At 41.4% G+C, this 24,695-nt stretch overlaps 1 protein-coding gene across 1 annotated transcript; it reads right to left on the minus strand.

The window, feature by feature from the left end:
- Nucleotides 1-866: 866 nt before the first annotated feature.
- Nucleotides 867-21,731, minus strand: slc5a5 (solute carrier family 5 member 5). Its single transcript, XM_083766607.1, has 16 exons — nucleotides 21,659-21,731; nucleotides 17,210-17,622; nucleotides 16,631-16,696; nucleotides 14,577-14,628; nucleotides 12,241-12,308; nucleotides 11,666-11,820; nucleotides 10,923-11,063; nucleotides 10,229-10,358; nucleotides 9,554-9,642; nucleotides 8,816-8,928; nucleotides 7,203-7,273; nucleotides 6,541-6,627; nucleotides 4,942-5,153; nucleotides 3,876-3,973; nucleotides 3,367-3,443; nucleotides 867-1,533 (listed from the first exon to the last, which is right to left on the minus strand). The coding sequence occupies exons 2-16, from the start codon at nucleotides 17,579-17,581 to the stop codon at nucleotides 1,402-1,404; spliced, it is 1,863 nt and encodes a 620-aa protein (XP_083622733.1). The 5' UTR covers nucleotides 17,582-17,622; nucleotides 21,659-21,731; the 3' UTR covers nucleotides 867-1,401.
- Nucleotides 21,732-24,695: the final 2,964 nt, after the last annotated feature.

Below are 24,695 nucleotides of genomic sequence, written 5' to 3' on the forward strand. Positions count from 1 at the left end.
AACTCAACTTATGTTGTTTAATGCAATCAGATAGGACTTTTCTGTTTGGATGCATGGGCTATCAAGGCCAGATGTCGTTTTTTGCCACTCAGTAGGCATTCCTGTGTAACTTCCAGGTTTGATGATGATGTCACGCGCATACCCTCTATTGGCTCCATCCGCCAGCTGCATGGGGGCATATAACCACGTTGTAGCCGGTAATTCCCCATCTCTGTCCTCACTTTCTAGTCTCACTCTACCATCCTGCATACAATAACGCAGAAATAATAATAAAAGATGAACCATTATTGATCCTCATGGGGAAATATAGGCATAGCAGCAACAGCCGTAAGCATAAAACACAGGATGGGTAGAAGACGCCACAATTAAAAATAATACTTGTTTTGAGTGCTGCCAAATATATATGTGTTTTGTTCTGTTGAAGCTTGCAGTCCTGCACTGGGTGTGCTACGTGCTGAAATAATTGTCCCCCAATCCTGAGGAAAAAACAATAGGCAAAAATAAAGATAACAAAACATACCAAAAATAGAGGAAATCTCCAAGCAACGTGTTGCGTTGTTTGAGCTGGTTTGAGTTTCTATTGGGAATATTTTGGAAATAGGGCTTACATTTAAGTGGTTGAGTATCCCATTTGGGGTGTTTGAAGATACAGATAGATAAGAATAAAGATACAATTTAAATATAATAAGCTGTGCTTAGTGTCTGACACTAGACAACTGCAAATAGTCTGATTGAGTTAAATGCTGTATTCTATATCAAGTATAACTTACAACTATCACCAGTGAATATGCATAATATAGTCGATGGCTGTATCTGCTTTAATTGATAGTAGACTAATCAACAGTGAATATGAGACTGATGTATACTACAGTGTCAGTCCGCCTTCAACCATGGGTATATGGATACCATATGTACAGTCTATCAACAATGCATATAATGAGTACAGTCTCATCAACAATGAATGTGTGAGTGAATATAAGTGAGTCTGTTAATAGATATCCTCAAAAGGCATGATCTGTCATGGTTTTGTAGTGTGCATCCCCGCAGTCCATGTGCAAGTGAAAAAAACGAACCCACGAACCTGCTTGAAGTACAGGTGTGTGCGTGTAGATATGGGAACCGAACGAACATACCATAATGCATTCCTTTTTTTCAAGAGCCTTTGATCACGAAGGCACCCCGAGATAACATCCACAATTATTTCATTACAGACTGTATGTCCCTTGGCAAAAGGTGAAAGAACGTCTCCAATTCTACCATTTTATGAAGACTTTACTGAGAAAAGAATTTGTACCTGATCTCACTCTAAAATGGCACTTACTTCTTGGTACAGGAATATATACCACAGACTATAACCATCACTAGACATTTGGTGAATAATTTTCAGGCGATGGCTGTAGATTACAATAAGCGTCTTAACTTGGAGGTTTCCGGTAGGTCTGACTCAAAATCCTTTGATTCCTTTTCATTTGCATTGACTTTTTGCTTCTTCTTCAGAGGTACAGTCTGTGTACTGTCCACCCCAAGCTCTCCCTGCGAAACAGAACAGAAATACACATTTTAGTGATAATTAAATAAAACTAGAATTTTGCGGGTCTTTGGCCCGCTCATCCTAGCACCACGCATCGCAAATAGGAAGAAGGCAATAGCGGGAGGGCGATATTGTTTTCTTTTTTTTTCTTGGAAGAGCAACACATGATGTTTTCATATAGCCTACCCAGTTGCTTGGAAAGTGCAAACTTGGCAACCTGGCTGAGTGGCCCTATTTTTTGTTTTGCTTATATTTGCGTATAAAAGCAAGCATGGCAAGTGGCAATGTTTCTATATACCTATATAAGTTGCTTACATCCAAGCAAATGTGGAAACCTAGCGGGAATACTGTACTGTTCTGTTCTGTACTGTTCTCCACTGTACTGTACTATACTATACTGTACTGTACTGTACTGTACTGTACTGTACTGTACTGTACTGTACTGTACTGTACTGTACTGTACTGTACTGTACTGTTCTCCTCTGTAGACTGTACTGTAGTCCTCTGTACTGTACTGTACTATATTGTTGCATACTGTGCCGTGCGGTATCATACTGAACTGTGCCATACTGTATGGTACTGGACCATACTGTACTGTACTGTACTGTACTGTACTGTACAATACTGTACCGAACCGTACCGTACTGTACTGTGCCATACTGTACTATAGCGAACTGTACAGTACTTTACTGTGCCTTCCCATACTGTACAGTACTGTGCCCTAGTGTATATGACTGTACTGTACTGTACTGTACTGTACTGTACTGTACTGTACTGTACTGTACTGTACTGTACTGTACTGTACTGTACTGTACTGTAATGTACTATAGCATACTGTGTTGTACTGTACTGCTGTGCCTTGTGTGTGTTTGTGCGCGTGCGTGTGTGTGTGTGTGTGTGTGTGTGTGCAGTGGAAAGGGGAGGGGGCAGGGAGTGGGGAATTTGTGATGTAATTTGCATCACAGCGAAATGTTGCACAATAACAGTGTGTCTGACAAAAGTAATATTTGTACAGTAAATATGGCAGTTGTGGGGAAGCCATGTAGTGCATATGGATTCTGACAAAAGTAATATTTGTACAGTAAATATGGCAGTTGTGGGGAAGTGATGTAGTGCATATGGATTCGGGTGGCGTGCAGGATTCTTTGTGCATGGAGAGTCTAGGTAACTCCAGGTGCTTTAGTCCATACAGTGCTCGGATCATATTTTGTAGCAGGCTGTATACAGTAGATGTTGTGCTACTGTCTATTATATTTGGGTCTGATCGATCAATCGATCAATCAATCAATCAATCAATCAATCAATCAATCAATCAAACTTTATTAATAGCATAGCAACAGAAAAAATAACATACAAAGGCTGACATGAAATCATAAATGTTTCCACAGTTTAGAGACAAACCTGACCGAACTCAATACAGGGTTAGTCAGAATATAAATCATGCTCTTTGCAGAATCAGACGGCCTACTATACATACATTGTACATGAGCTTCCGCAGCACAGCGGAGCAGGTGGGTACACGGACAATGACAAACACTTGGCTGCATCGTGGCACTTTTAAGCCTCAGTGTCATGCCATATCGATGAGCCACATTGAGTTTCTGCATACTGCTCTTTCTGTAGAGCCACCACAAGTGGGCAGAATTATACATAGATCCAATGCTGATCCTGATTTTTTATGTCGAAGTATCCCTGAACAAGGCACTTAACCACCCACTGCTCATAATAATTAGGATGGGTAAATGCAGAGGACAAATTTCACATACTAAGTGCAAACTAGTGGGTACCATATTATTTGATATTGTTATTATTCGTATTAGTATTATTACATATACCTCCTGAATGTCCAGTTTTGCTTCGTGAAGGTCCCACCACAACAGCCCAGGTCTGATAGTGTTTCTCTTTGTTGCCCCTGTGATTACCAAAACATAAATAAAAACATAAAAAACGAAATGATTTGGAAATCTGAGGCTTGATAAGAGTAAGGATTTCTGTCACAGTTAGTCAAGGTTGATGGGTTCTTAGCTGACAGAAAAGTTGGTGTTATTTCTTTTATTTTATTTACTTCCAATTTATTTCCACATCAATACGTTGATATATGATAAATACATGCAAATATGAACGAAAAATAAGTTTCTCCATAATTAAAAAAAGCATTTCATAGAATTATCACTAAGAAATGTGACTGTCGCAGCCTTATACTGCACTGTTCACTTTTATTTTGTCCTCAATTTTGAGGAGGATCTAAGAACAAGAACAAGAATGTCATTGCCTGCAATGTTGTGCCACAGCTGTATTGCAGCCAGGTGCAACATGGCTATACAAATCAGAGAAATATTCTCACCTGTTGCGTAGCTCACCACGACCCCGACCAGTATCACTGTACCGGTCGCCACCGCCCCAAAGTAGAGGTAGGACATGGAGTAGAAGTTGTGTACACCCCTGGTTCAGGAAAAAGAACACATAACATAATTATGTTATGAATCAGTTTGTGATCAATCATTTATCATTTATCATTTTCCATTACTTTCTATTTCAGTAACTAGTACTAACTGGCATGCACAATGTACAGTACAATGAACTGTTGCTTTTACTCTTGCACTTCCCATGTTCAACCTATCTTCATATAATTGGTCCTCACTAATGCTCATTATAATATGGCATTATCTATAGGTCTGTGTCTCAGAGGGAGGCTGTGAACAGTTCAGAAACCCACCTACCAGCGACGTCATCATCACCCTTGTGGGTTAAATTTAAGAAAGCAAGTATGTATAAACTGCAGGTTGCCTATAATGATTCCATGCGTATATTATATATACACTTTTCATGCCTTACTGAGAAACTTAATGTATAAGTCGGCTCAATGAGTCTCAAAACTGTATAATTATGCTGCTATGTAACCCCAGCTTCAGTAGCACTAGGTACCAGTGCTTTTTGGAAGCACTGGTATGAATGTTTATTGTACAAATGATGTTTTTATGGGTTAGGGGTGTTTCTTCTCTGTATGTAGTGTTTTATGTTGTCTGTTGTTTATTGGACCCTGAGTCTGAACAAATAAAGTTGATTGATTGATTGATTAGACATTAGGCAAACAAGATACAAAAATATTATTATATTTCAATGTTTATTAACCGGAGAATGGCTTCCATTATAGCATGTTAACTTTCCAGGAATAGGAAGCCTGCCGTTTCTATTAGCTTGGATTCCCCATCAATGATTTCACTGGTAGCCACTAGCCAGTGGTATAGGTTTGGTACTTTAAAGTACATTTTGATGCCAATACCTTTGCACAACACATTTTTGAATACTGAACTTGGACTTGTTCTACACTAGGGTATTGCTACTTTTACTTAACTAAAACAGTATGAGTAGGTCTTCCATCACTGCATGTCAGTCAGTACATGACTCACCCATGGACACCCATGTCCTGCTGCTCAATATAGACACCCAGCCGCGTGTGCACATGGGCAGTGCTGTTGTCCAGCGTGCCATTCTTATCCGGACACTCGGCTGTGGGGCTGGGCAGGACTCCCATGGTTTCTGCACTTGGCGGATAAAGCGTAGAGCCGATGGCCAGCCACACCGAGATGCCGAACCCCGCTATTACACCTGCAAACACCCCCTAGAAGTCAGGCAGGAGGGACACAAGGATGAACTAGGTTTGATCAATGAACCTATCAGGCTCGTTCTAAAAATGTCTTTTAAATCCCCCTTGTTGCTATTCCTATCAGTGGTGCTCAATCTTTTCATATCAAGGAGGACCACCCAAAACTATACTGTATGTACAGTATGTACAGTATACATGTATCTACCGTTGGTCAGGTCAGACGGTCAGGTCTATCCATCCATCAGTTTTACAACAACAAACTCAACCTCAACCTCAACCTGAACCCCCATATTTGACCCCCCACACTGACAAGCACTTTGAATGTAGGAGAAGCATTATTACATTTTGTTGTTTGTTAGACTAGTTCCACAGGTAATTATTGTGAAAATAGATAATCTAGACTACAAGTGCCTTGTAATGTGAGGCGTTGTGAGCTTATGAGGCGTGAGGCATTGTGAGGCTATTTCGCTTTTTTGAGGGGTGCTAGCCCCTCCTATGTCCAGCTTTGAGGGATTATCGTAACACAAACATTGAATACCATTAATAATGAATAGCCAGCTTTGAGTGTTTGTGCAAACACAAAAATGTAATGTCATTGACAATGAATGGCCAGTTTTGAGTGTTTGTGTAAACACAAACATTGTGTAAGCACAAACATTGAAGACGAAGGTGAGGACGCAAATTGTGATTGGCCGGAATGAGATGATGTATGATGATGTATGATGATAAGAGCCACTACTTTTCAAGCTATCTTCATATAATTGGTCCTCACTAATGTTCAAGATGAAAATGTCTTCTACTCAGTCTGTGTCTCATAGGAGGTCTGTATAGGCAGTTCTGACACCCGTCCACCAGTGACATCATCGATGGGGAATCCAAGCTAATAGAAACGGCAGGCTTTCTATTCCTGAAAGGTTGCAATGCAAAAATGGAAGCCATCGTTCTCATGACAATAAAAATCTAAATGTTGTTTAAAAAAATATTGTTTAAAATAAATCTGCCTAACGATGATGTCACTGGTGGACGGGTTTATGAACTGCCCAGTGCCCATGGCCCTCATATGAGACTAAAATGAGAGAGAAAAAAATTGTGCTATTTTATCATGAACATTAGTGAGGACCAATTATATGAAGATCACCACTCACTTCAGAGGGGTCTAATTCTTCTTATATTATTGGATCATCTGGGGACCCACCCAAAAAGACCCACAGAACCACTGCACTTCCACTGAAGGGGAACAGAAAAGTGGGTACATGCCGCCTTCTGGAAACGCGGGACTGCAGTTATGATAACACAGAGCCGATTGCAGCCTGCTTTACTGTCGCACACCGCACGTACACGTCACAAGAGGTTCAGGTTGCTTGAAATAAAATGCAAGATAAAGTACAGCCACATCACTCACCGGCCTGTTGGTAGCTGGGACAAACATCCCCAGGATGAAAGCTCCCAGCAGCGGTCCACTAACAACACCCATTACTGTGAAAGATCCCTGTGAGGAGGAAAGCACACACCAGTCAACTAGTTAGGTCACTTATCTCATACATGATGACACATCTCATCAACACACTCATCAACTCAGAAGTCAGAGCAAGACCACATTAACCCTTCTGGCATTCCTATTTATTTATAGATATCTATTTAACATGAACATGTTAGGCTAGTAAGCAAACAGATCTACAGCCCAGGAGAGATAATTGCAACGATATCCAAACTACCATAAAGAAGGTGCCGCTATTAGTGATGCCTGCATATTATCTTTACTGACATGTTCGAGTGTATACAGTAGTCTACCGTATATTAACAAACTACCACAGCGGTTCTCAAACGTTCAAAACGGACCCCCATCTGAAAATGCTACCAGGGACCCCCCAGAAGAGAAGATGTACATGTTAAAAGAAATTCCAGACATTTTCGATATTTTTCAAAAAACAAAAAAAATTGCAATTTTTGAATAGCCAAATGCATGGGTAGCCTACCTACCCCATGGGTACCACTTTGAGAACCAATGCTTTACCATTTACTGCTTAAAATAACTGCCAGAATTGTGCCTTATATAGTGAATACCTGTAGAACGCCCCAGTCCAGTAAGGAGGAGAGAGCAGCCACGGTGATGCAACAAACACCATACATCAAGGCTGCAAGGACATGGACACATGGAACAGTCAGGAGGTGAATACTATATAATAGACATATAAAGGTAGATGCCCTTTACGGCCCTGGAGCGTATGTGCTCAAGGGAGGGCAAAACTTTCCCGAGATTCCTTGCGAAGCCCCGCGGAAGCATGAGCGTGCATCATGTTCGGGTCTGTAAGTCCCAGAAAAGATGCACTGTAATTGGCCAGTAATCACTTGAGTGGTAACGTGCCTTCCACACTTCCGCCGTACTTCCTCCCTCAGTGTAAATTCTTGCGCCCCTCCTTCAACACACATCACTCCAACGAACTGCAGCGGCCAATGAGGCATCTATTTTTGTAATATCTATGGTGAATACCACCACAGACCACACCACCGGGTTTATTAGTGCAGCTACAAACTCCAGCTCAGGTAGTGGGCCTAGCCCTAGAATGGCTCTTGTTGTTACATACAGTATTTCACATACAGAGCCATAGAACAGTCTGCTTAACTTCTATTCAGGTTGTAAATTGGCGGCCTAAATGTGATAAATGCTCCGTTTGTACTCACCCATTAAATAATTCCAAAGACGTGGAGTGAATTATGGTCCTCTAGTTTTATATCCATGTGAAAGTTCTGGCACAAAACGTGTATTTAGTCAATTATCTCCACTTTTTCACGAGATGCACACGGACGTCTTTCTCTCCGGGCGAGGGGGGGCCGGAATGATCGCTGGACTGATTTTACGAATACGTTTACCGCAGACGTCATCACCAATTGACCAGGGAAACACAAAAGTTTGGGTCACACAATTGGCAGGTGGTGTGATTAATTACCCAGCACCTATCGCAAGGCACTAGCCATGAGGCAGGAGCCTATCTCCTGTTTCTGTGGCGTAAGTACATCCCCTGGACATGACGCTAGTATGTCGCAGGGACTTACCCCCAATCCAACCCTTGATGCTGAGTGTCAGGCAGGGAGACACTGGGTCTTTGGTATGACCGGGCCGGGGATTGAACCCCGACCTCCCAGTCTCAGGGCAGACACTCTAACCACAAGGCTACTGAGCTGAACACTAATCAATAGAATAATGGCTAAGAAGATAATCAATTAATCATAACAGTACAAGACACTGCCCCCGCTGCCACCCTTAGATGTCCATATACGGAGCTGACCTGTTCTGACATTCCATATGTTGATCTGACCACATCAAACCCTGTACACTCAAGCCACGCTCCATATATGGCCAGTACAGAATTCATTCCATATGTTGATCTGACCCCCCATGCCAAAGTGCCAGCGCTCGCCCAGCAGTCTGCTGTCACCGAGGCGGATGCGTGCACGCGGCCTTGCCCTTTAGGGCCCTCAGGCATCTTACTGGTATAATTGGTATGGTACAGTATTAATTATTTCTGTTATGAAAAACAAAAAGGAGGGGAAAAAAAGTCAAAAAGACAAAAAGAAAACCTTCAATCCGGAAAAATAGAAGAATTGACAAAAATGTCTACCACAAGTGGCAGCATGTTGATGAGCCTGAGCTCTAGTGAAGACTCATGTTAACCTACAGAGTCCTTTGGAGATGAGAATCATTCGCTTCTGGGATAAGTTGGGAAAGTTGGGCTTCAGAAGGTCCTCCATGGTAACGGCTGCCATTGCATTGATGCTTGTTGATGCCGTGCTGAAAAACAAAAAAAACAAACAAAAAACTAGGTTCACAGCTTTCAAAGTTCACAGAACAATCACTCTACCTGTGGAACCCCTTGCACGTTTAGGTTTTGAAGCTGCAATCTGGAACACATTTTAACGTACAAAACGTAACGTAACCAAATTGAACCCTTACTCCTGATTTGTACTTGGTTACACACAGTGTCACACACCGGAATAAGCTGTTCTACAAGCTCACAACACGTCTAAAGTGTCCATTTGTACACTTTCAGAGTTAGATTAACACAGGGGACTTTACTATGTAGGAGGAATATACAGATTGATACTGTATAGTGGATACAATCACCTTAAACAGCACTATGTAACTTTCCTCTTCTACCCCACACAGTTTCCTGCGCAGGTGTTGAAAGTTTTAGCATTGAGCAAATAGAGCATGCCTGCTTCCTCAGGGGATATAGTGAATCTTGACCATCAGAACGACATTTGTGTCAGATCCTGTGTCTAGGTGAGACATGACCTTTGATCTAAATATCTCAATTAAAGAACAGGGAGACAAAATACATCCACCCCAATTGTATAAGTTATAGGCCTATACTATTAACATACTCTGTGTTATTGAGTGGAGTGAAATACTGTACCTCAGGGTGCCGCTGTACGCACAGGCCAGGAAAAGACCCGGGAAGCCCGGGTGGTCTTGGAATATGTCCAGCACAAAGTAGGGCATGTACTTCAAGACAACACAAAAGAGTATAACATGAATTTGATCTCTTGATTTCACGTGATCGTTATGTTAAATGTTCTTTGGAGGGTCATTTGGTGGCAAGAATGTCCCAATTCTGGGCAGGTCATCATAATAGGTTTGGCGAAAATGGCAGATCTGTAAGTTCACAATGCCATGTAGAATGACAAGAGATTTGGTGTAGAGGGGGGAAAATGAAGGGACCAAGTATAGAGCCCTGGGGGACCCTATGTTACTGAGGTATAGAGGGTATAGAATGGCAAATCGAGTGGCAAAGTGAGTGGCAAATTGAGTTTAACGTCGTTTAATGCAATCATATTGGACTTTTTTGTTTGGATGTATGGGCTGTCGATGCCAGAAAGTAGTTTTTTGACACTCAGTAGGCGTTCCCGCATAACTTCCTGGTTTGATGATGATGTCACGCGCATACCCTCTATAGGGTTCATGGGGTTAAAAGTCGTCACCGGATCACTGGATGAGAAACAGTGCTGTCACAATTATTGTAGCAAAAATAATTGCGATCCCTAGCTCTAAACCGAACAATGCTATTGCTAGTGGTGCTCCTCTTGTCTACCTGATCAGGAGACGTGATCTTCCCAGACGTCAGGGGATCACAGTTGACGTAGTAGGCATACATGACGATGCCACACATGGCTGCGCTGCTCACAATGCAACACAGGCCCACTTGGTTGACAAACAGCGCCCTGCAAACACACAAGTTCCACCTGTTATAGAACATCTGAGATTTACAGAAACGTGTCCATGTGTAGCATTACGTGGAAGCGGGGATTGAACCCGGGGCTCCCGCTCGCAGTTTAAATGGACAGGTATCAGTCAAAAGGGAGACATCAAAGAGGAAGGATGGATGTGGAAGGATCAACACATGGAATGAGAGAACAGGTCAGCTCCATATATGGAGATCTAAGGGTTTGAGGTCAGATGTAGTTTCTGACCAATATTGATGACATCAGGGCTTAATATTGATGACATCCCTAATGATGTCATGTGATGTCACGTGCTCCATCCCTGATGATGTGACATGATGTCACACGCCCGACCAAAACACTAACTGACGGGAAATGCACGATTCCAGCTCGCAACTACTACTACTGCTACTACTACTACGACTACTACTACGACTACTACTACTACGACTACTACTACTACTACTACTACTACTACGATGGAGGAGCCTCATCAATGGCCTATATGTTCCTCAGGGAATTTAAAGGCCAAAGTAGTAAGTACGTTGAAGGCAGTAAACTGACCATTTGGCCTGTCGCTCTGTCTTGCAGGAGATGTAGCGTTGGACTTGAGCCTGGTTGACTCCGTACATGGACAGCCACACCATTGTCCCGCCGATGTTCAGGCTCCAGAAGGTGTAGCGCCGATGCGGGTTCATGTCAAAGCTGGTGGACAAAGTTCAAGCAATTATTCAACTGCCATTACTCTTTATTTGAAGAGTATAACATGGTTCAAACTAAGATTACAAAATAAGCCAAAGAGGCATTTAAACACTTTTGATGAGGGGTTGTGGTCATCATCATCATTACACCGACGATAGCTAGTTTAGCTTAAACTTCTTGTTATATATACTTTTTTTTAAAGTGAACCTGCAACGTGTTCAATTAAATGGTAAATGGTGCATTTATACGGTATAGCTCCTTTATCCCAAGAACTTTACAATGTGCATTGAAGTCACCCATCACACACCAATGGCAGGGGTAACCATGCAAGGCCTGCTCATCGGGAGCAGTTAAGGTTCAAAGTCTTGCTCTCGACATAACCCAGGGATAGTGTGTGTGTGTGTGTGTGTGCGCGTGCGTGCGTGCGTGCGTGTGATTGCATGACATCATTAAATACAACAATCATAACATGATTGTTGTATTTATTTATTTATTTTTGTATTAACAGTTGCCCAGATTTCCTGAGAAGTAACAGGTTTGAACATATAAAGGGTTTCCACCCGACAGCGACAATATGCATTGTAATAAAGACAATGTTGTTATACTCATTGAAATTAATGCGTGATCCATTGATGGCGATCTCCAGGACCCTGGCAGGCCCGCCGGCCAGGACCGTGCCCTGAACGAAGATCGCCACGAATCCTGACAGCATCACTATGATCTGGAACACATCGGTCCAGATCACCGCCTTCATGCCACCCTGTTTTGAACATACATATTGTATTGTATTGTATTGTATTGAAGAAGTAAAATAACCATGCATGCCATCCAGTGGGCCCACCCATCTGACCACTTAAGGCCTATTCATACTCCAGTTTTCGGTGATGAGGTGACCACTGCTATCACCAAATACTACAACATCACTGAGCTGCAGTCAAAGCTATAACCACGGCCATCAAATTGGAGTGTGTATAGGCCTTTATAGCTGCCCGTGAACACTTCAGAGTTTCGAGTAGATTGCATTGCTTATCTTATCCCCTGTAATACGTGCAGACAGACAGCTAGCCAGGGAGAGGCACTTATTTGTGTAGAATATACGGTATATTTACACATAAAACAAAAGCTGGAGTGCAATTGACAACATTCTTTTGTTTCTCATATGAACCACAGATGGTCTTACCACAGTGGTGTAGACAGTACAAATGATCCCAGTAGAAAACAGTGAAAGCCACATGTTCAGGCCAGTAGCTGTAATCAAACAGAGAACGGAATAATTTGCTACACTTCATCATAGTTAGATTGTGGTACAGTAGTATCTATTGTTGTAGTATGTTTATTGTATTTACTTGCGCAAGCAGAGCGCGCAAGTAATATTTTCGCCCGGTCTCCTTCGTCGTGACAGCTGTTCCGCCATTCGAGGCTTACGCAGAAAAACATCAAATCTGTGCCTGTGTTGCTGGACCAATGATGACGAAATGACCATATTTCTTACGTCATCATTTAGAGCTAGTCATACGTATACTATATACATAATCAGTAAAAAATAAAATAGCAAATTGTGCCTGATCTGCTGGGACCAGAGTACGTGGTGTGTATGTGTATGACTAGCTCTAAATGATGACGTAAGAAATATGGTCATTTCGTCATCATTGGTCCAGCAACACAGGCACAGATTTGATGTTTTTCTGCGTAAGCCTCAAATGGCGGAACAGCTGTCACGGTTTTTGGCGCAAAGTAACCACAGTATACCGCTAATCAACTTACAACTACACACTTTATACAGTATAGAGTATAGAGTATATATGTATACATATATAGTATATGCCTATATACTATATATATATACTATATATATTTCTTACGTCATCATTTAGAGCTAGTCATACGTATACTATATACATAATCAGTAAAAAATAAAATAGCAAATTGTGCCTGATCTGCTGGGACCAGAGTACGTGGTGTGTATGTGTATGACTAGCTCTTAATAATGACGTAAGAAATATGGTCATTTGTGGTCATTTGGTCCAGCAACACAGGCACAGATTTGATGTTTTTCTGCGTAAGCCTCAAATGGCGGAACAGCTGTCACGGTTTTTGGCGCAAAGTAACCACAGTATACCGCTAATCAACTTACAACTACACACTTTATACAGTATAGAGTATAGAGTATATATGTATACGTATATAGTATATGCCTATATACTATATATATTTCTTACGTCATCATTTAGAGCTAGTCATACGTATACTATATACATAATCAGTAAAAAATAAAATAGCAAATTGTGCCTGATCTGCTGGGACCAGAGTACGTGGTGTGTATGTGTATGACTAGCTCTTAATGATGACGTAAGAAATATGGTCATTTGTGGTCATTTGGTCCAGCAACACAGGCACAGATTTGATGTTTTTCTGCGTAAGCCTCAAATGGCGGAACAGCTGTCACGGTTTTTGGCGCAAAGTAACCACAGTATACCGCTAATCAACGTACAACTACACACTTTATACAGTATAGAGTATAGAGTATATATGTATACGTATATAGTATATGCCTATATACTATATATATTTCTTACGTCATCATTTAGAGCTAGTCATACGTATACTATATACATAATCAGTAAAAAATAAAATAGCAAATTGTGCCTGATCTGCTGGGACCAGAGTACGTGGTGTGTATGTGTATGACTAGCTCTTAATGATGACGTAAGAAATATGGTCATTTGTGGTCATTTGGTCCAGCAACACAGGCACAGATTTGATGTTTTTCTGCGTAAGCCTCAAATGGCGGAACAGCTGTCACGGTTTTTGGCGCAAAGTAACCACAGTATACCGCTAATCAACGTACAACTACACACTTTATACAGTATAGAGTATAGAGTATATATGTATACGTATATAGTATATGCCTATATACTATATATATACTATATATATTTCTTACGTCATCATTTAGAGCTAGTCATACGTATACTATATACATAATCAGTAAAAAATAAAATTGCTAATTGTGCCTGATCTGCTGGGACCAGAGTACGTGGTGTGTATGTGTATGACTAGAAAAACTAAAAAGGGATCCAGAATATATCTACAACGATAAAACAGTATTTCTTATATAGATAGAAACTTGAATCATACTTAATAATACTAGATGTTTATATGTATAAAGTAGGTAGCAAATAGTTACATCTAAACATTAATCATTTCAAACGTTCCTTCACAGAGATACTGAGATTTGACAGTTTACAGCGGTCGAAAGGACTTGCGCGCTCTGCTTGCGCACTAGTTGGCCATTTATGGCCTACTAGTGTGCAACAAGCAAGTATGCACTCGACAGAGTGCAGTTCTAGTTACAGTCTGTATTTGCAGACTATTTAGAGACGTTGATGTACTATATCTACTGTAATGTGGGTTATTGGTTAGCTATGTGATGAATAGAGGGTAAATACAGTGCTGACAGACTAGTATAATTTAACCATGGCATTGCCATGACACCAGCTCATAATCGTACATTACCTTGATTGAGAATCAAGGCTGGTGCATAGATGACTATTCCGGTATAGAGCAGCTGAGGAGAAAGAGATACAGTAGATTATTATATGATGAGATATACAGTATAAATGATTATTATCATGTGTTTTGAGATTCACAGGCAGGCACCCCGTTGTTCAAAGTCCCTTTGAGGCTTGGTCATATAAGTCTTAAACTGATAATATACATATATACTGTATATATAATCTTTATTTCAGACAATAGTCCATATCACATAAGATCAACGTACAAAAACCAAAAAGACAAACATGGAAAAAGGATAAAAGCGAGCAGTTAATACAATACAAAGTACAGTATTCACAGTAGTTCATATACAAGCACTGACCTACCTAATCAGCAGCAGGCTGCTGAGCCAGTGCTTGCGCAGCCTGGACGTGACCCGGTAATAGGTCTCTTCACAGGGTTCGTTAGTGCCTCTATGATGCTGTTACTAGACACCTCCAGACGTTGCATAAATTTGTACATCAGTTTTCTTAATAAGGCATCACATGTGGGCACACCAACAGAGGTAAACAACTGACTGGCACTGTGCCACCTAGGAACACGTAGGAGTAACCTCAAGGCATCATTATAAGCCACTCTGAGCCGTTGCATGGTCTTTACTCTGTACGAGGACCATAGATGGGCTGTATACAGAGGGGTGACATAAGATCTGAACAGTGCACATTTAACATCTGCTGAGCACATAGAAAATTTCCTTAAAAGCATGTTGGCCTGAGCATATATTTTGCGACACTGTCGCTGGATGTCATTGTCATCCCTGAGATCCTCAGAGAGGATATGTCCAAGGTATTTTCATTCCTTGGACACAGCTAGAGTGGCATCTGCGAGACAAAATGCTCTCTAGATCGAACGATCATGATACAACTTTTTTTGGCATTAAAGGTTATATCATGCTCTTTGCCATACTGTGAGCATATTTTCAGCAATTGTTGTAGCCCTGCAGTATATGGGCTAAGTATGACCAGATCATCTGCGTACATAAGATGATTGATGACACCTTCCCCAACAATACAACCTGTTTTACAGTCATTTAGCTGCCTAGATAGGTCATCCATATACACATTAAATAGGAATGGGGATAAAATCCCACCTTGACGGACCCCATTGCCCACGTGAAATGGGGGTGGAGACAGCATTATCCCATTTTACCTGGAACGTTTACTGGACATACCAATAAATAAGAATCCTGACTATGTAGTTGGGGACACTTCTTGCAATAAGTTTCCTGAATAGTTTCTCATGGTTGATTTATTACTTTCATACTTAGCAATCAACTTCTTTAGAGCATATATACAGAGGTCTGTACTGTGTTTTTTCCAAACTGATTGTCAGTAGTTAAAACATACATTTCAATCCTGGTTAAAATTATTCTTTCTAGCACCTTTGATAGGATACTGGCAAGGGCAATGGGCCTGTAATTGTCCATGCTGTTTAACTTCCCAGCCTTATCTTTAAGGACCGGGACCAGTAAAACAGACAGGATTAAATTAGGAAGGACACCATGCACCATAAAACCAGTGAAGCACATAGATAGCAGTGGACTCAGTCTACTGCTGGCATACTTGAGATGCTCAGCAGTGATATGGTCCAGGCCACAGGCTTTGTTATTAACAAGCAGAACAGATGTCCTTCTGCAAGTTCCATCCTGCACCGGCTGACCAAACAAGTGGGTGCTATTCGCATTCTCTAAAGCCTGGGATTACGACACCTACTGTGACCTTTTGTGCCTATGCTCAAATATGTAAAATCACTCAGTCTGAAGTAACCCCGCGTCCTGCGGTCAGTGGTATGGGGTCCTGAGCTCCTGCTCAGGGACCACGGCGAAGCTCTCTCTGTCCTCGTTTCAATAAATACAACTCCGATGAGACCGTCACTTTCTCTCTGCCTGCTTTTCTTCATCTGATGCAGTTTGTTTTTGAGAACTCCATACTTCTCTGGTTTGGTGAGTATAGCTTAAAATGGTGCCATTTCTAATATACAACACGTGCGTGCGTGTGTGCGTGTGTGTGTCTTACCGTTGCGAGCAGAAACTGCATAGTACCGAGCAGCTGCATGCCTCTGCCAAACCTCAGCTTCAGATACTGTGATACAGGTACAGGAGACACACATGAAACGCTCGTCTCTCTGCACCCTCAATATTCAACAGGTGCATCTTACATTCCTAAGTAGGTCATCTCCAGGACATCTCCAGTACAATCCTCAGTGTTAATATATCATTGGGCACCAAACCCATAGGCACATTTTGTTAATATTCAAGTTCAGGCTAAACGTGACCGTCAAAGATGAATTTCCCGGGACCCAAACTAGTGAAAATAGCAGATCTACAAGCTCACAACACGTCGCTTCGTGCCACATTGTGAGCTTGTAGATTGGCTATTTTCTCTACTTTTTAAATGTTTTTAAATAATAAGAATTAAAAAAGAATGTAAATATAAATGTACGAAGACAGCCATGCAACAAGGTTCTGTCTTCCAACCATGTGACTCCCATTGGAAATGCATTGAGGCGGCCATGACACACAGAAGAACACACAGGACACAAGTGTGTCTTAGGTGTGAGTGAGGCCTAAGAGAACCACTTATATATATCAGAACCTGGTTGGTGCTGCTGAGGCCCAGTCTGTAGAAGATGGGGAGGAACAGGAAGGCGGTCAGGATGGAGTTGAGGGTCTGACCGGTGCACATGTAGAGGAACCTGCTGCCGTAGCGGAAGGCCTCGGTGGGGCAGCCCAGCACCTGGACGGCCGACATGAAGCTGGCGCAAAGTGACATGCCGACCGGCACGGCCGGCAGGCGCCGCCCGCCAGTGAAGAAGTCGTCGGCCTGCGTGGACTTCTTCTTCAGGGCCTGGAACAGGCCGATCAGCATGGAGCACAGGAGCATGGAGGCGAACACCGCGTAGTCCGCCAGGACGAAGATGGTTTTGAACTCGGAGGGCTCGTCGTCGTCCGGGCGTCCTTCTTCCATTGTTTTCTTCTTATCTTGATGCCCCACTGCCTTGAACTGCCCTAAAACATAGAAAGAGCGATTGCTTACTTATAATAAAGTATTACACATTTAAAAAAAAGGGGGAAAAATAGCAATCAACAAACGTGCAGTGTCAACTTGTTCCAACATTTCTGCTAATTGTACAATAGTGGTTAAACATACGTTTAACCACTATTGGTTAAACCACTATTGGTTAAACTCCATCAGGCGCCAGCCGGGGCGCCTGATGGAGGGGAAAGGAACTGGTTGAAATAACTTGTTCCTTCCACGCGCTACGTCCAACCAGGGAAACTCCCCCGTCAGGTGTAAAGGAGCAACTTGGACACTCAGGCATGAAGGAAGCATGAGTTCAAGTCCGTTGCTCTCCCCATGTCCCCCATATATGGGGACTAGGTTGGTGGAGGGTGTGTAGAGCCCAGGATCACATTAGATGATTGACACAGGGGTGAAAAATTAGTTAAAATTAGATTAAAAAAATAAAATATATACCGGTATATATATATATATATATATAAAAAAAACATACGTTTTAATGAGATATTAAGTACAGTGTAAGAGACTGATGCCAGCACTCTACGTTATGTCCCTCAAGGGCCTCAAGTAGTCCTTTTATGTCATTTGGTCACTCAGTACCTTCCTCAGCGTAGCGCTTACGCAGAAGAAGGCACTGAGCCGAAACGAATCCGTTTGATATTGTCTGTTTGCTTTTCCAGTGAAATAAAAAAAAAGTACACCTGAGGGACACAAAACATGTGATTTCTGGAGCCAGAGTTTGTCTTATCGTTTATGTTTGACTGTAGTTGTGTACTCATTCCTTTCTAGTTTAATGAGAAACCAATCTGATCAAAGTCAGTTAGAACATTATGCATGCATGTGTTCAAATGGGCAATGACAATGCAGGAAAATGATTGATATAATCACAGTGAGGTAACAAGTATAAAAAACCTGGACTATAGCGGCTCCAGCTAGGGCACGTATGACCTAGCCTCTTTTTTTGTTTTGTTGCAAAGGCAGATTTGTCTGATTGTCTGACCTAGGTGACCAAGGTCACTGGTTCCCTAGCCTCGGAAACCCAGACGTTTTATTTCCTGGAAGTTCCCTAGCCTGGCTGGGGTCCACCTATGCTTTCTATGGCATAGGCAGGATCCACCGGGAGAATCTAGATGCAGCTGCGCGACATGAGACTAATTAATTAGAGCGACAGAGAGAGAGGAGTGTGTGTGTGTACGTGTGTGCGTAAATTTAACAAAGGTGCAGACAATCAGAACTCAGCAGAGAGTGATCGACGTTTGCGCTGCTGTATGCCGAATTTAAGTGGACTCGGCCCCAGACCTTTTTTTTTCTCCCTGGAAATAAAAACGTCTGGGTTTCCGAGGCTACTGGTTCCCAAACTAAGGGGTCGGGTTTGACTCCCGACTGGGGAACCCCAAATAACTTTGGCTGGTCCCCAGAGGATTTGCTTAAAAGGATTTAGCAAAAAGAAGGGAAAAAAAACGACTTTATATGTTCTAGATTTTATTTTATTATTATTTTTCCCCCGCATTGCTGAGCCAATAATTTCATGACCGGGTGGCTGGTCAGTATGAGACTCAATTATTGGCTCAATTATTGGCGACAAAAACATAAATGATCTCATGGGGTGTGTAATTGATAGAAAATAAATAAGTTGTTGTTTGAGAGAACTACTCCTTTAATGTGCACCGTTGTTTCAGTCACTCAACAGTAAACATGCACACACACACACACACACACACACACACACACACACACACACACACACACACACACACACACACACACACACAATATCCTACAGTATGTCACAGTATGTCAGACATACCATGTACCTACAGTACCATGGCCTGGGGTCACGCATGCACACACTTACTCACTCACTCACGCACAGACGCACGCATCACAGGAGCATTCGACATTCTGGGTACATATATGCAGTCACTCCAGGTCAACAGCAGTTCTTCTCTATATTGGTGAATGCATACTTTACGTTTTCAGTCTTCTAAAGCACTGCTTCTCAACCTGCTTCAGTAACGTAGGAAAGTGAAGATTTGTTTCCTTTTTTATTCATTATATGAATTTATTTCTTACGAGCAACGAGCTCTGGCCAATCAGAGGCAGGTGGGGCGTTTCTAAGGGCGGGTCTTGGTCGAGCATCACCGTCAAATGTAAACACGCATCAGAGCACTAAAGGAGCATTCAGTGATTTGGGTGATTTGGAAAAAACCCCGGTCCGCCCCGGTAGCAAGATGTGCACATGCACACACTCTACAGTGGGGGGACACGCAACAGGCCAACAGCACGCACACCAAGGCCTGCCTCTGCTCGACCATGATTGGCAGAAGGCCCCTCACATCCTGATTGGATGGACTTGGCCACCTAGCCAAAAACTAAACCTATGGTTTGTTGACACCAGGGGTTAACTGGGGGAAGGGAGGAACTCCTTATATGGTCAGCACACTCTATAGTAGGGAGGATTATCACAACAAAACAAAAAAAGAAGTGATATTTGAATTAAGCGAAATCACTGAATATACCTTTAAAGTACAAAAAGTAATAGTACTCAGTCTGCAAATTGTCCCATTTCACAAGTTCCATGTATAAAATGTGACTTAATGTTACTTTCCACCACTGTGTCGGTTGCACCCAAGTGTGTAAGTGTTGTTTTACCAATGTTAAACAAGAACGTTTCGGTGGAGACTGGATCTCTCTCTCTCTCTCTAAAGTCTCACTGTCACTATACTCTTGTTTGTGCTGGTAAGAGTGCTATAGTGCAGTGGTTGACCCTTTTGGGCCGCGACCCCCCAAAATAAGCATAATTTTACTGGGGATTCCCCCATCCTGACAAGCACTTGTAATTGTGTTTATGACAGTAGTTATCATATTTGGTTCAAGTGAGCAGAGATAATCAATAATAAAGCAGACTGTAACTCAGTAACTACAACAAAAATACAAATAGGGGATATTATTATTGATTCTGAAATGAATTTTAATACACACATTAATCATGTTACCAAGATTGCCTTCTTTCATCTTAGAAATATTGCATGACGATGCAAAAACATTGATACACACCTTTGTTTTCTCTCAGCTTGATTAATGCAATGTACTTTCTTTCTAGCGTGCCAAAGAAAACAAGTTAAACAACTGACAGATTACAACTTGTTCAAAATGCGGCAGCCAGAGTTTTAAATAAAACTAAAATGAGAACATTTAACTCCTGTTTTAGCTTCACTACAGGGTTGTTTTTAGGATTGTTTTAAAAATTATTTTACTTGTTTATAAAGCGCAATGGTCTTGCACCTTCCTTCCTACCTATATGACTGCCTGCCTAGATATGTTCCAAACCGCCCCCCTCGGGTCTTCTAGTGGTGACCTTATAGAAGTGCCTGCAATGGCATACGGTATAAACAAGAATGACTCAGTCATAATTGCCAGCTGCAGCAAGCTCTCGTTAATGAACATTTATAATCAGTTTGTGTGCCGCTGCTGCCTATAATGAGGGGCAAGCGATCGCTAAAACTGATTAGTTCAATGAACTGTTGCAGCTGTAATTAGATGATTGTGGAGTAGTTGTGGGTTGAGACCATGTGATGGAAGAAGTACTCACATGTTTTACATAATAAAAGCATCAAGTAGTCCGGAATAAAACAATTACTTGAGTAAAGGTACAAAAGTATTAGAATCTAAATATACTTAAAGAACCAAAAGTATTAGGCCATGTTATCTGTCCCATTTCACAAGTTTTCACATGTGTAAAAATCCTTTGAAAATAGCTGACCTACAAGCTCACAATGCATGGCAAAGCGACACGTTCTGAGCTTATATTTCGGCTATTTTCAAATTGCCAAAGTATAGGACTGAAGTGGTTTCATATAATAATATAATACAAATCAAAATCTACAAAGTAACTATAGTAACTAAAGTTTTCCAATATTTGCTTCTGAGATGTAGTGGAGTAGAAGTAAACGTAATGATATTGATAATTGGAAACACTCCATCAAAGTGGTCCGGGTTGAGACTATACAGGTACGCACTCACCTTGATCACCTGCTCCCCATCCACTGCAGCTCTCACTGCTGCTGCTCTGGGTCCACTTGCTGCAGAACAGAACAGAACAGAACAGAACAGAACAGAACAGAACAGAAAGCTCCCCGGCGCGCCTGCCTCACCTCTTAAAGGAGCTGCTGAAGGAGCAGGGAGGAGCAACAGGAGAGAGAGAGACGGAGCTAAGAGAGACCACACTATTATAGTACAGTGGTTCTCAAACTTGTTTGGCTTCAGTACCCCCTCAGTACTACAGACGAAAAACAGTTTAACCCTGTAACACCCAGCGTTAACATATTTTAATTAATTAAATATTTTTTAATGTTCTTTTTTCACCTAAACATCATCATTGATGTGCAATGCCATTGGTCATAATAGTTGCATATAAATACCCCCCACAGAGGCTAATTCACACAAATTAAAAATCTCTGGACTTGCCTATGAACTTTAACCCTGATAAAAGTAAAATAACTGTAATATATGTTTTTTTGTGATCTTTAGAATGTCTAGAACATGTTTTTATTTATTATTGTAATAATATATATTATTGTAATTATTATTGTGTAGTATTATAAATGTGCATAACATTTGCTAAACGCATTTTATTTATTTTATTTTTTACATAATTTCCTCTGATAAGTCCTAGTAGTAAAAAGTAGTAGTAAGGTTCAAATCTAGAAAAGGTCCTGACCCCCTTATCCATCATTTATACATTATGGATAATTAGTGTGGACTTAAACTGTTTTTCGTCTGTAGTACTCGGATCAAAGTATCACCTTTACTCGACTACATGTTGCTTAGTGTCGTGTATTTTCCTGCACTGACTAACCCAACACAAACTGTAGAGTAGTGAAAAACCATGTCATCAAAGCATCAGATGAAGAAACGCAGGAGAGATTTCCTCAGAGTGTGATGGACCATTTATTCAATCAAAGTCAAAGTCAAAGTCCAGAATGGCAAAATAGCATAGCTTCCCCGCAGGCCCTGGTCGGCCCACGGGAGCACAGCAAAACTGACCACCTCAATGGCCAGCCCGCTAAGAACTGGTTCAACATTGCAGTTACAAGCCAAAATATACGTTTTTCAAACAGCTAGAGTTGAATAATAGGGTGGAGTTAGAGACTTTACATACAGCATTTGGTAAACAAGTGGTATCTCAGAGGCATCTAGAATACTAATGAGTAGTATAGTATGGTGTCTGTTTGCTACACCTTTTGACCACTGGGGGCGCCACTGAGTCAATTAATGCATAAATTATGCAAATGAGTAATTAATTTATGCATTCAATTATTTACATTCCTTGAATTCCATACATTCCATAAATCATAAATCATATTATATATATATATCATAAATATAATTACCATAGTGTTATTAAATAATGAAAGCTAATCGCACATTTTCCATGACAGTGTGTGTGTGTGTGTGTGTGTGTGTGCGTGTGTGTGTTCCCTCCCTTCCTCCATGCATCTCCCTGTGAGAGAGAGAGCCGTGCCGGCAACCGGGGCCAGGTGCAGAGATTTCGCATACAGGTGTGAAAAGGAAACAATAGGGCTCTCCATTCCTTTGAACTGACATCTGGCAGTTTTCAAAGGGTGTTGTGTAAACAAGGGTGGGGGGCTCTCTCCACTCCTTTCAAGTGCCAGGTGGCTATTGAGAATCCGTTTCAAGTGCCAGGTGGACATCAGAATGTGTTAATTAGATTTTAAAAAACAGGGGTGTTGTGTAAACAAGGGTGGGGGCTCTCTCCACTCCTTTCAAGTGCCAGGTGGCTATTGAGAATCCCTTTCAAGTGCCAGGTGGACATCAGAATGTGTTAATTAGATTTTAAAAAAACAGGGGTGGGGGTCCTTATCTTTGATGTGGCTTGTATGCATAATACATGAGGGGGGCACAGGGATGGGGGGGTCCCTTATCATTGAAAGTGGTATGTGACATGTGACAGGTGACAGGTGACAGTTGACAGGTGACAGATGACAGCTGACAGCTGACAACAGCTGATAGTTGACAGGGAAAACACATGGCTTTTGTTATGGTTAACCCCAGCATTACATTTTCCATATGCATATATACGTCAGTGTAATGGGATGTACAGTAGGTGTAGTGTAGGTTAGACAGCTAGGGGTGAGTCCATTTTATGTGTTTTCTGCTTATCTATATGTATATGGCTGTATGTATGACTGTCCGTATGGCTGGTTCGGAGGGTCCACTCTAGCCAGACTTTTGTTTATTTCTTGGGTAAGTCAAGGATACCCCCACCTAGTGGTCAATTTCTATATATATATATAATTACACTGCAATACCAACTATGCCCTGATGTGATTTTAATGGTTCGTGTTTTGTTTTGTGACTGGAGAAGGTAAGTGTGGTCCTAATGTTGGTGGTTAACGTAGGTATTGTATTATTTTTGGGTTTTGTGTTGTGTTTTTAGAATTTTGTAGGTTTCATGTTGTCCTAATGTTTTGGTTAGCGTAGGTCTTGTATTATTTTTGGTATTTTGTGTTGTGTTTCTAGAATTTTGCAGGCTTCATGCTGTCCTAATGTTGGTGGTTAACGTAGGTCTTGTATTATTTTGGTGTGTGGGGATGGTGTTTTGTGAATTCTGCAGGCTTCATGTTTTTCCTAATGTTTGTGGTTAAAGTAGGTCTTGTATTATTTTTGTGTTTTGTGTTGTGTTTTGTGAATTTTGCAGGCTTCATGTTTTTTTCCTAATGTTTGTGGTTAAAGTAGATCTTTTATTATTTTTGTGTTTTGTGTTGTGTTTTGTGAATTTTGCAGGCTTCATGTTTGTCTTAATGTTTTGTTCAACGTAGGTCTTGTATTATTTTTGTTTTTTGTGTTGTGTTTTGTGAATTTTGCAGGATTCATGTGTCCTAATGTTTTTGTTCAACGTAGGTCTTGTATTATTTTTGTGTTTTGTGTTGTGTTTTGTGAATTTTGCAGGCTTCATGCTGTCCTAATGTTGGTGGTTAACGTAGGTCTTGTATTATTTTGGTGGGTGGGGTGGTGTTTGTGAATTTTGCAGGCTTCA

This window comes from Protomyctophum parallelum (assembly GCF_964188405.1).
Source record: "Protomyctophum parallelum genome assembly, chromosome: 6".
Classification (NCBI taxonomy): Eukaryota; Metazoa; Chordata; class Actinopteri; order Myctophiformes; family Myctophidae; genus Protomyctophum; species Protomyctophum parallelum.

Excerpts from the sequence above, each read along its gene's own strand:
- slc5a5 (XM_083766607.1), bottom strand. The coding sequence starts at position 17,581 with ATGGAAGAAGGACGCCCGGACGACGACGAGCCCTCCGAGTTCAAAACC. Across the intron at positions 9,643-10,228 it reads AGATCACGTCTCCTGATCAG|TACATGCCCTACTTTGTGCT; the intron begins GTAGACAAGAGG and ends GTTGTCTTGAAG. Across the intron at positions 7,274-8,815 it reads TCTCATCTCCAAAGGACTCT|CCTTGATGTATGGTGTTTGT; the intron begins GTAGGTTAACAT and ends ATGTCCTTGCAG.